The sequence below is a fragment of the Perissodus microlepis genome, chromosome 6, assembly GCF_051167445.1.
Source record: "Perissodus microlepis isolate ML-2025 ecotype Zambia chromosome 6, ASM5116744v1, whole genome shotgun sequence".
Classification (NCBI taxonomy): domain Eukaryota; kingdom Metazoa; phylum Chordata; class Actinopteri; order Cichliformes; family Cichlidae; genus Perissodus; species Perissodus microlepis.
In genome coordinates this window covers 38,458,632-38,472,039 of record NC_140466.1, presented here as the reverse complement: position 1 = coordinate 38,472,039, position 13,408 = coordinate 38,458,632, and the positions used below count along the sequence as shown (strand labels likewise).

The following is a 13,408-nucleotide window of genomic DNA, read 5'->3' as shown; positions in this document are numbered from 1 at the left end:
AGTGGTGAGGAATAGACATAGGGAAGGCTTGAAACTTGAAAAAGGCACAGAAGACAGGTTGTTAACAGTCATTTAACATGAAGTTAACTAGTTAAGTTAGTTAAGTTTTTTTTTAAAGCAGCTTGACTGCTTTGGTAGATGGGAGAGAAGTTTCAGCTTAGAGTGTGTTTGTGAATAAATTAATGTTACAAAATAAGAAACATCTTAACTGCTGCGCACAACAGCTCAGTAGTGGACCTATAGACCTGGCATCTGTTCTGAACCTGCTGTTATTGTTTTAACACCAACTCAGCTCCACCTCTGTGCTGAGGCTGCACAGTAACCTTTCGGGAGGTCACAGCAAGTTCTCTATGCTGCGGTCAGCTCCACACTTTGACTGTGTTCATAGTGGATGACAGCAGGCTCCTGCTGCATGCTGGATGGGGTCGGCATTGATCTGATGACCCAGAGTGCATACTGCTGACAGGCAGTGAGGGAGAGCAGCTGAGTCAGGGATAGACTGTAGCAGGCATTGATGGGCTGAGCTGTGGATTTGCTAAAGGTTAATTTTTTTATACAGAGAAACATCAGTGCACATGTTCATTACTTTGTAGGAAAGAAAACAGAACTTTCCAAAGAAACATCTTTAGAGTAAAAAAAAAATGCCTGTTTGCTAGAAATGTCCTCTTGCTTAGAGCACCTCTCAAATGATCACTTGCATGAGGTGGGAATAGCTAATCAGAGATTTTGACTTTTTTAATATGTTAGTCTGGGGTGGGAAATTAATGTCTCTGTATGATTTACAGCACAAAATGAATGCCAGTCCTGTAATGTAGTACACAAGCCACAGTTAACAACAGTCACACAGCGCTTTATAACAAAAAGTTTTTATCTCCCTCATAATGATGATCAATTTAGAATCCCCAGTTAACTTGGTATATGTTATAGGCATATGTTAGGACTGTGGGAGGAAGCCAGAGCACCCACACAGACACAGTAAGAACATTAAAACTCCACAAAAAAGGCCAGAGTCAACAAGGAGATTCAAACCTTTCATGCTGTAAGATTACTAAACTTCTGCATCGTCCTCTACTGTGATTTAACTGAACAAAAACCTTAAACCATAAAAAATCAGTTGCAACTATTGAGCATTTACATTTAAGTGCCTGATTAACAGAATGTAAACAGATGATAAAACTGAAATTATGTTTCTTTCCGGAACACTTCTTTGTCATTGTTATTTCAAAGAGTGTTTTGAGGTCTATTAAGTGAATCACACAACATGTTGATGTGCTTTTACAAATCTGGTCTTTTCTCTGCTGTTGATTTCAAAAAAACTTTCAAAAACCTGTCACTTTTTATTATCTTTCACTTCAATCTCTTTGAACTAGGAGCTAAATGAGGAGCTATTTGTAGCTGATATAATAAGGAGTTTCAGAAATTTCAGACAACTTGTACAAGTATTCTAGCATTGCTATGGATAGAAATTTCCTACCCAACCTAGCACCACTGATTAAAAGTGGGCCGTTAGGTCAGTTTCATGATCATTAATATGTTAGTGACCACTGACCATTGATCAGTGACCATTGATCAATGGCCATGGGTGCCATTGACAGAGAGGATGCAGTCACTGCATTGGGAGATGGTGAAAGATGTACCCTTTGGCCCCCTCTGCGATTCGGAGATGGTCTTTCCCTTTTCATATAAATGGCCTCAACCAGCATTCCTCCCTGTCAAGGATGTGTGCATCCTCGTCATTGAAAGAGCAGTCACAGGGCTGTAAGTGAAAATTGACTGCAGATTCCTGGACTGATGAGTTAGATCTTCTGTGGTCTGATGTGACGCCATCAGAGTAATTTGTCGTTGTTTGAATCAAAAGACTCTTCAGAGTCCTCTGTCAGCTTAAGCAGAGTTTATTCACATGACTGTGGCAGTGGTCAATGGAATTAGATAGTTAATGGATAAAGGCATTTCATGCATCTCATACTGGACTTTCGTATGGTCTCCACATTTTTGTATTTTCTGTTTAAACTTATTCTGTAACACAATAAGTTTTTAGTATTTCATATCTTATAATATGGTATTTGAGCACATCTACAAGTGACTGAAGTGACTGCTGCAACACTGAAATTCTGTTTTGTGAATAATAAAGACAGGTTTGACAATATAACATCTACAATGTAACAGTAGATTTTGTAGAGAAGTATAAGAACTTAATGTTTTTTGTCCTCTGTTTACAGCGCTGCTGTATGCCACCATTTTTGGTAACGTCACCACCATCTTCCAGCAGATGTATGCCAACACCAACAGGTACCATGAGATGCTCAACAGTGTGAGAGACTTCCTCAAGCTCTACCAGGTCCCTAAAGGCCTGAGTGAGCGTGTGATGGACTACATTGTGTCCACCTGGTCCATGTCAAGAGGCATTGATACTGACAAGGTAAGAATTCAGTCCAAATCATTGTGTTATTGGAAGTGAAACAGCTGGTTGTGGTTGTATTTTTATTTATTATGAATTTTTACTTCTATACAGTTATAGCTACAGTTTTAGCAGTGGCATCACTGCCCAACCAAACTGAAACCAGAATTCTTAAAGTTTTAAGTTAGTTTTGAAAAAATGGAACCATTCATACTCTTCTGCACAATTAATCACAATATATTTCCATGAAAAGGCCGCTACGAAAACTGCAACCACTAAATACCTGCAAAGAGTAAGGCAATTCCTGAGCAGTCAGCTGAATGGAATGAACAAGATCTGGGCAAACGACACTTATGCCCCACTGGCCACCGGATACCTTGCTGGAATAATAATATGGCCAAAGGAGGACATAGAAGCCACTGACATCAAGACAACGAAGCTGATTACCATGCATGGAGGGTATAAACCCTAAATTGAGCATCTTGAGACTGTATGCTAAAGAGAAGGAAGGAGGCCAAGAACTAGTTAGTGTCTTTGTTGTCCAGGATGAAACAACAAAGATCCATGAATACATCAGGAAGGTGCCACAGCCAATCCTGTACTTAGTCAATACTTCAGGCAGTCATGACCAAAAGGTTTGGCAGTGGAACAATGTTTATTCCATGTGCAACTTCAGTTTTTATTGATATTAGTTTTTAAATGTTTTGATGATACAGTGAAAAACAATCACAAGGATTTCATAAGTTTCAAAAATTTAATATTGGCAAATAAAAGTTGCTGGTGAACTGCTGGTGAACAGTAAGTAGAATGTAGTTCATCAGCATGGAAATGAAGCATAAAAAGGGCAGCATCATTATGTCTGCATTAACTGTATTTCTGTTTTCACGTCAGCTTAGGAAATCCTGAATATAACTACTGATGACATTTTAGCAATGATCATTATTTATCTGGCTCTATGTGACGTCACCTTGGTCTAACTCTGTTTGCAGGTGCTGCAGATTTGTCCAAAGGACATGCGAGCAGACATCTGTGTCCACCTCAACAGGAAGGTGTTTAAGGAACACCCGGCATTTCGCCTGGCCAGTGATGGCTGCCTGCGGGCTCTGGCCATGGAGTTTCAGACCATCCACAGTGCCCCTGGTGACCTTATCTATCATGCTGGAGAGAGCGTGGACAGCCTTTGCTTCGTCGTGTCAGGATCGCTGGAGGTCATCCAGGACGATGAGGTGGTGGCCATTTTAGGTGAGGGTCTTCAGTTAGAGAATAAGGCTAAGATTGTTAAAAAATGAAGCTTTAGTCTTTTTAAAGGACAGTGTGACAGTGGGAAGGAAAAACTTGCTTTTAAGCAGGAAGAAACCTGTAGCAGAACCCAGCTCATGAAGGGGCAGCCATCTGCCGCGACCATAGGGGATGAGAGTGGGGAAGACAGGACAAAAGACATGCTGTGGAAGAGAGGCAGCAATTAATGGTATCTAATTAGCCTAGAGCTACTGCAGCATAACTAAGGGAGGATTCATGTTCACCTGATCTAGTCCTAACTTTATGATTTGTCAAAAAGAAAAATCTAATCTAAAAAGTCTGTCTACCAAATCCAAAGTGGGAGCTGGTTCCACTGACTATTATTCTACTTTTAATTATCCTAATAACCACAAGTAAACCAGCAGTGTGAGCGCTAAATGCTCTATTGGGGTAATACACTAATATGACGTCTTTAGAATAAAATTTAAATTCGATTCTGGATTTAACAGGGAACCATTGAAAGAAGTCAGTGTGGGAGAAATATGCTCTCCATTTCTAGTTCTCATCCCCTACTCTTTCTGCAGTATTTTGGATCAACTGAAGGCTTTTAAAGGAGTCTTTAGGACAGCCTGATAATAATGAATTCCAGTAGTCAAGAAGTCTAACCTTGCCTGACCTAGTTTTTCAGGATCACCCTGAGAAAAGATGTTTCTAATTTAGAAACATTGTGTATATGAAAGAAAGGAATCCTACATGTTAATTTAATATGCAAATTGCAGGCCATGTCCTGTTCAAAAATTCAAAGATATTTAGGAGTTCTAGTTTTATATGAATTTAGAAGCATTAGAGATCATCCAGGCCTTTGTGTCTTAAGGCAGTCCTATAGTTTAACTAACTGATGTGTATCATCTGGTTTGTGGCTAGATAAAGCTGGGTACCTGCATAGGAGTGAAAATGTATGCTATGCCTTTTATTGATATTGCGTAAGAGAACAATATATAATGGAAACAGAATTGATCCTAGCACAGATAGGAAAAAACTCTTCAAATAAACCATTCCTCTTCAGATGAAAAGTTAGCTGTTTTACCACTACTCTTTCACAATTTTTTTTAGATAAAAGGAAGGTTGGAAGTTGGCCTATAATTAGGCAAATGAGGTAATTATAGGCTAATTTGTGAGCTAATTATATTACACCTTCCCCGTTGCCAAGTAACTAATTTGTACATTTCTTATAGCCCATTTGTTGAAATGAAAACGATTTATTGTCCATTGTACGCTCTCATAGTAGTGCTATTAACCCTCCACACTATGTGGACCAAATATAAATAACAGATCAATGGTGTCTTTCAAACGCTATTGCTTCTAGTTAGACACACACACTTGGCAGATTATTTGTTACTTTCTGCATGATGAGAAAGAAGGCTGTCCAAAATTGATTAGTTCTGGTGCGTTGCCACGTGGCCAGCGGCTGAGAAGAATCAGTTCAGGTGGGCAACCACGTGGCCAGCAGCTGAGATGAATCAGTTCAGGTGGGCAACCACGTGGCCAGCAGCTCAGATGAATCAGTTCAGTAGGACTGCACCGTTGCCAGCGGCTGAGTTGAATCAGTTCAGTCGGGCAGCCCCATGGCCAACAGCAGTGCTAGAGCCGATCCAGGACGGCTCGCATAGAAAATGGCAGTGACACAGGGCAAGCTGTGAATGGAGGCTGTTGGGCAGCTTGGCAGGTGGCTGGCATGCAGGACCAGACGAGGTGGATCCTGCAGGCAATGGCGTGGGAGCTGCGGGTAGAGGAGCTGCAGGTGACGATGTGGGAGTCGCGGGTGGAGGAGCTACAGGCGATGGCGTGGGAGCTGTGGGTGGTGGAGATGAAGCAGGACCAGCAGGTGCGGAAACGTCTGGCAGCGGAGACGAAGCAGGGAGAAACTGAACTGAAATACACATGCGGAATTGAGAACTACAATGACAAGACAAGGAACTGAGCGAAACTGAGGACTTAAATACACAGGCTAATGATGATGGTGATAAGAGAGTGTTGAGTACACAGCTGAACTTAATGTAACTAATCACAACAGGACGTGGAACTAGACATAATGCACATAGACAGAAGGTTACCACACTAAGACAGGAAACACATGGACTATAAACAGTGAACATAACCAAACTGAAAACACTGGATCAACAACCCAGGAACCCTGAAACATACATTTTAGAGTCAAATATTCATCTACCACTATTATTACTATTCATCTACCACGAGAATATAGAAAAAGGTCACACATCAGCTGTCCAAACCTTGTGATGTACTGCTGACCAAAAAGAGCACAAAGTTTCATTTCACATTTGCCCAAAAAACATCTTGATTAGTCTTTTGGGAAAATATTTTTTGGACTGATGAGATAAAATCTGTCTGTGTAATACACTATCACAACTCCTTTTTCCTTTCCGGCATGGCCACTACTGAAATAGGGAAGGCATGATTAGAAGATGCTCACCGGCTGCGAAAGCCAGTCTCCCCTGCCACCCACTGCACATGCTCCACCCAGGTCTCACTGTGGATGACAACATCATCTAGGTAGAAGCAGTATATGTAGCTTGTGGACACAGCATGCAGTCCATGAGGTGCTGGGGATCTGACACAAGCCAAACGGAAGTGTGAAAAATTGGTACAATTTTTCCTAAGACTCTACAGACAAGGGAATCTGCCAGTAGCCCTTGGTTAAATCGAGCATTGTAACAAAAAGTGAGCAGTGCCTAACCAGTCCAGGAGCTCGTCGACCCGTGGCATCAAACTGTGAGATCTCATTCACCTTGCGATATTCAACACAGAACCATATAGCCCCATCTTTCTTTACTCCAAAAACAATGGGGCTACACCACGTGCTGTGTGACTCTTCTATTACTCCCAGCTTTAGCATTTCAGCCAACTCCTTTTGAACCATTTGTCTCTTGTGCTCAGGTAACCTGTAAGGTTGTGAACGCAGGGTCACACCAGGCTGTGTTTCAAAGTGGCACTCCATGGGAATCATATGGCTGGGCAGGGGGGAACACATCTACAAACTCCTGTTGCAGTGTAGCAACATCTGCTCTCTGGACCTGTGTGAGATGGTCATCACAATGGAGGAAGTGAATTTGGCACCTCTGGCCCCAATGTGTGCAGCTTTGCTCTCAGGTCCAGGATGTATTGAATCGTATTCTTAGCCAGGCTTGGACCTTCCTCCCAGCTTTCTTTAACCAGGTCCAGCAACCCCACAGCTTTCTGCTGGACAGCAACTCTGGGAGAAAGGGAGAAAATCCTGTGGATGCCTGGAGCACCTCCTACACTGTAAACAGGTCTCACCAGCAACCCAATTGCAATCATCCTCATGAATGAACTTCTGAATCATAGGCTTATTCAGAGATGACCTGAAAAAAGTGTGCCTATGCCACAATTTTTGGAGGGCTTTCAGATCTGGAAACAGAGAGGAAATGAACAGAGAGTCAGCTAAGGAAGATGAAAACCAGGAAGGCCACGGGTCCGGATGGAATCAGCTCCAGACTATTGAGGGACTGTGCAGATCAACTTTATGAGGCTATCACATACATCTTTAACCTCAGTCTCTGTCTGGAGAGGGTCCCCATTCTGTGGAACACCTCCTGCGTGGTGCCGGTCCCAAAGACAACGCACCCCAAGGAGCCGAACCACTTCAGACCCGTTGCACTGACTTCACACCTGATGAAGACCATGGATAGGATCATACTACACCACCTTCGCCCATTAGTCGGGAGAGACCTAGACCCGCTGCAGTTTGCCTACCAGCCGAACATCATCTACCTGCTGCATTGGGCCTTCTCTCATCTGGAGAGCACCAGGTGCACTGTGAGAGTCATGTTTTTTTATTTCTCCCGTGCCTTCAACACAATCCAACCCTCAGTGCTAAGGGGGAAGCTGCAGTGGGTTAGACCCCAGTATGTGAGGCTGCAGGACTGTGTGTCTGAGGTGGTAGTCTGTAGCACCAGGCCCCCACAAGGAACAGTACTCACCCCTTTCCTCTTCACCCTGTACGCTGCAGATTTCAGTTATAACACGGACACTTGCCATCTCCAGAAGTTCTCAAACGACACCGCCTTTGTGGGTCAGGTGTCAAAGGGAAACAAACTGGAATACAGGAGGGGTCATCAATGACTTCGTCAGCTGCTGTGAACAGAACCAACTTTGCATCAATGCCACAGATTGACTTCAGCAAGAAGCCAACCCCTATTACACCAGTGAACATCCAGGGTTTTGGCATTGAAACGGTGGAGGAGTACAAATACCTGGTTGTTCACCTCAATAACAAACTGGACTGGTCCACGAACACAAATGCACTCTACAGAAAGGGTCTAAGTTGACTCCACCTGCAACGGTGGCTGAGATCCTTCGGGGTGAACAGAACACTCCTAAGGACGTTTTACGACACTGTGGTGGCGTCTGCCATCTTTTAGGCTGCGGTCTGCTGGAGTGGTGGAATGGCAGAGAGGGGCAGGTGGAAACTCAACAAATTGGTCAAGAGGGCCAGCTCTGTCCTGGACTGTCCGCTGAAGTCCATTGCGCAGGTTGGGGAGGAGAGGATGTTGTCTAAGCTAAGATCCATCATGGACAACACCTCACACTGAGCAGCTCGTTGAGCAGTGTACTTTTACACCCACAGTCTTGGAAGAAGTGCTACCGCAGGTCATTCTTACCAGCAGCTTTTAGACTCTATAACACTGGTTATCTTACTGACCAGCAGTGATGGGAATAATGGTGTTACAAGTAACGGTGTTACTAACGGCGTTACTTTTTTCAGTAACGAGTAATCTAACTAATTACTATTTCTATCGTTACAACGCCGTTACAGTTACTAACAAGAAAATGCGGTGCAGTCGCATTACTATTTTTCAACAAACAGACGGCTGAAGCTGTGTTCAGCTTACCGCATCTTATATCAGTTGCACGGAAGTAGCTGACTATGTAAGTAATCTGGGCGCTATAGTTTTAAACAGCTGCGTGCGCTCCCGCGGACGGCAATCACTTTCTGGCAAACGATCACTTTTTGGCACAACACCTGAATATAAGGGGGCAAAACAACCGCATGAGTGCTGCTGTTTGACTGAGGAGGAATAAAGTCGTCATGGTAAGCCAATCACATGACCACTTTAAGATGTCAAAGCAACAAGGTGATATACACCAGTTTTTAAATTGTGTTGATAGGCCACGTAAAACCAGAGTCATGATAACAATATATATGTGTGCGAATTCCTGAGGTCAGATGGCCCAGGGCCACCTGACCTCAGGAATTCGCATGATAAGGTGGGGCCAGGTTTCACAATGAACACACCCGAAACTCTGGCTGATTGGGACCCACACCCAGTTTCACACCTTGGCTCAGGCGATTAGAAGATCATCAGGGGGTCCTTTTGTCCCTCTGTGGGGGGATACTCCCACTAGGTTTATATCTGGGACTCTCCACCATTTGACCTTAGAACTGAAGAAGCTTCTCGGATGAGAGGTGAAACGTCTTCAAGTAAACTTAAAGAAGTCCAGACGCTTTTCTTTGCAAGCTCCTTTGACTACGATGACCTGGATGACTGAGAACCTTCACAGAAATATATATGTGGTGTTTTTCCTTTCCTTTACTTCTTCAAAAAAGTAACTGAGTTAGTAACTGATTTACAATATTCTCAAATTAATTAATTACTTGAAAAGTAACTATTGCGTAATGTTTAACCCTCTGGGGTCCAGGGTATAATTGGCCATTTTTAACTACTTTTGATTTTACCTCTACATTTTACCTTTAAAAACTATTTACTTTGCCTTGTTTGGTATCATTCTTTTCAGCACAACCTCACAGGTCTGAATTTACAGTTATGTTTTCATTTTGACATACTGTATTAACACAATTGATCTAAAAATCAGACAAAAAACATAAAATCCGAGTAGAAAAAGTTATATTTTTATTGTAACAACCACAAACATGTTTAATGAATCATATTTCATAACTTTAAATGCAAATATAAATTGTCAATTTTGAAATCCTATGCACAAGTTTTGCAAATAACAAAGTTATTTGCAGCCATTTACCTTTTACCCTTTTTCAAATAACCATTTCAAACTATTTACAGAACAATCAGCTGTTCTGCATTCAATAAGATGCCACACAAATTATTTGTGCCACTCCAAAAAAAAGAATTTCTGTCCACTATAAAGGAGAACATCACAGCCTGATACCTGCAGGTCTGACAGCAGCAGGTGTATCCCTCTCCTGTTTCTACCTGGAGACAGCAGTCGCCTCATTGTTCTGACACACAACACAAAACTATCCACAACACTACACACTAACTACACAAGACAACACATTAACTACACACTCCAAACACGCTAAACGTCACAAATCTCTCACATCTCAAAACTCGCTCTCTCTCTCTCTCGCCGTCACTCCTAAAACTTCCCCCTCTCCCTAAACAACCAAATGTTATTCCCATCACTGCATTTTATACATATCTGCCATATCATTTTTGATTGGTCGACATTGTACATTTTCCCACCAACACGAACAGGCTGTTTTTTGTTTTGTTTTTTGTTCTTTTAATTTTTTTGGTCATAAGCAGAGAGTGCTTGCTAGTGCTGTCCTTAGACAGTAAACGTGACGAAACTATTGAGGAAAAAAACGCCGCGTATATATTGTTTATCATGACTCTGGTTTTACGTGGCCTATCAACACAATTTAAAAACTGGTATATATCACCTTGTTGCTTTGTCATCTTAAAGTGGTCGTGTGAATGGCTTACCACGACTACTTTATTCTTCCTCAGTCAAACAGCAGCACTCATGTGATTGTTTTGCCCCCTTAGCAAAACAATCGCCAGGTGTTGTGCCAAAAAGTGATCGTGATTGCCGTCCATGGGAGTGCGTGCAGCTGCTTAAAGCTGTAGCGTCCAGATTACTTACATAGTCAGCTACTTGCGTGCAACTGATATAAGATGCAGTAAGCTGAACACAGCTTCAGCCATCTGTTTGTTGAAAAATAGTAACATGACCGCACCGCATTTTGTTGTTAGTAACTGTAACGGCGTTGTAACGACAGGAATAGTAATTAGTTAGATTACTCGTTACTGAAAAAAGTAACGCCGTATGTAACGCCGTTATTCCCATCACTGCATTTTATACATATCTTCATACAATTTTTATATACATAGTTTTGTACATTGTTACCTGTATTTACGAACTGCAGTTGCTTATGTAGGGCCACTTTGTGTTTTCGTTTTATATTTTTTATTCCCCTTGCTATACGAGCTGTGTAACCCCCAAATTTCTCATCCATGGGATAATAAAGGTTTATTCTATTCTACTCAATTTGCTGTCATAGAACTTTAAGTCTACGTCTAGTGGAATCAGCAAATCTTTACTGAACATATTACATGGAATTATCCTCTTTGTGCTTTTGTCGGTTTTAATCACATGATCAGAGAATGAAAAACTCAAAGTGAATTTGATTTTGTGCTTTATAATCAGTAAGGGGATGGTGCCTACGACTGAACCAGTGGATAAATCAATATAACAAACCAGGACCTAACTTTGATACTAGTGCTTTTCACAGTTTGAGGTATAACCAGAAGCAGCCATGTGTTTCCACACAGCCACCATACATCAGATACTTCAAGATCTGGATTTTGCAGCAGAGTGACAGATGGTCCCTTTTCTACCTATACAGTGTTTTGTGATTTTTACTGAAGCGTAATACATTGATGTAGCTTAATGTAGTATACTGTAATGGGCAGACTTACACATTGTTCATAGTTATAGCACAACTGTGATTTTCTTACCGGTGATTAACACATAAGATTCTGACCTCACTGTGTTACGCGGAGTAACGTTGTTCTGCCCGTGATGAAACCTGTTTATCTGAGGGAGAATTAGACAAGAAACCAAGTAGGTCTGTATTAGTGAAATGAATGGTTCAGGCACAATCAGGGACGGATGACATTCCACACTCCCCACAGTGTCTCCTTGGCAAAATCTAATCATGAGTCATGTGACTCATTTTTTTCAGCGTGTTTGTGGAAGATGAGATATAGACGCTCTCAGGCATCCTCATGCATGTATTTGTGTACAAACACTCAATGACTCAAAAACAGCGGCTGATTTTTACATTTTTTTTAAAAAAAAAAGTGTTATTATTATGACACACATCTTTTAAAATCGAATTCTTGGGACAGGGGCATTTTATTTCACCACATTGGCTCACCTCTTCTTTTAAAAAGATTGTAGTTTCATGTAGTTTTAAGTTTTTCCTATTAATATAGCTGTTAGTAGTAGTATGGTAATCAATTTGATATAACAGCATCAATATCACTATGATAGCAGTTTCAAACATCCTAATGGGCATTTACTGTGCCCACATCAGTGGTGCCACTCAGCAAAATAAATGAGTCAGTTCCATTTAGTTCTGAAAGAACAGTTCATCCTCTGATGGCTCAGATCATGTTTGTGGCCTACTCAAATCAGTTGATTAAGTGAAATGACCACAGAATGTTACCGGAAGTTTAATGGAAGCCCACACACACAGACCAGTCCCTACTCTTTGACTCCCACCATCATCTTGGAGTAATCAGGACCCTACAACACTGGGCAGAAAAAGTTCCCTCTAAGCCTGAAGGGAAAAAGAAGGAACACACACAGGTAAAGAAAGCTCTTAAAACACATTGTCATCCTAAGTGGGCTTTCATCAAATCAGCAAAGAGGCACAGAAAAGAACCAACTAAGGAGAATCAGATGGACAAAATGGAACAGTATTGTCCTCCCTTATGCGGCAGGTTTATCAGAGAAACTCAGGAGAGTCTCCTCCAAGCACGACCACCCAGTGTACAGACCCAGCCATATACTGAGACAAAAACTGCTTCATCCCAAGGACAAAACTCCCACACAAAAACCATTACAACGTAATATATGCTGTGCAGTGCAGCGAGGAAAGCTCAGACCTCTACATTGGTCTGACACTGTCTGCCATCTATAATCCAGTTTTGAGATCCCTTCCCAGATACCTTAATGCCCACTCACATTTTGGGTCATTTGCTCTTAGTAAGTCACATAATAGGGTGGGGCTAGGTCTTACAATGGGTTCACCTGAAACCTTGGCTGTGACCCACACCCATTTTCACACCTTGACTCTTGTGATTGGGCAGAGGATAAATAGGGGGTCCACAACGCTCTTATGGACACTCCCAACAGGGCTTAAAAGTCTGTGACTCTGTACCAATTGCTCTTAGAACTGAAGAAGCTTCTCAGGTGAGAGGTGAAACGCCTTCAAGAAACTTATAGAAGTCCAGATACTTTTCTTTCCAAGCTCCTTAGACTATAATGACCTGGATGACCGAGAACCTTCACAGACAGACCATAGAATTCTGTTTTTAGAGTTTTAGAATTCAGTAGAATTCACAAAGGAGCTCACAGCTGTAGTTGTTATATTTACTGGGGAAATGAGTATAAGTATGAGGACAAGGGAGGGATTTGAGGCAGGTTTCTAAGGTGTCAGGAATTGGCATCACCATATTAAAGAGTCTAGCTGCTACACAGAATGTGCACAAGTAATTTGTTAGTAAAGTAGCTGTAAAATTTGCATACTATAATTATAATAGTCTATTTATAGATTATCAAAAGGCTTATCTGGGCATACAAGAGTTGTACCATGTATTTGTTGTGCCATCCCTTTTTTGCCATCATAAGGAGAATGAGTAAAGGAAAAAAGTTAGATGAATTGTCTTTTGGGCAACA

General features: G+C 41.8%; 1 protein-coding gene across 2 annotated transcripts in view; it reads left to right on the top strand.

The window, feature by feature from the left end:
• Nucleotides 1–13,408, top strand: part of LOC146386218 (voltage-gated delayed rectifier potassium channel KCNH1-like) — an 81,657-nt gene that overhangs the window by 32,861 nt on the left and 35,388 nt on the right. For both annotated transcript variants that reach the window (XM_084932303.1, XM_084932302.1), the window contains exons 8-9: nt 2,220–2,419; nt 3,388–3,640. In XM_084932303.1, the coding sequence (XP_084788429.1) occupies nt 2,220–2,419; nt 3,388–3,640 (453 nt within the window). The remainder of the gene's footprint in view (nt 1–2,219; nt 2,420–3,387; nt 3,641–13,408) is intronic.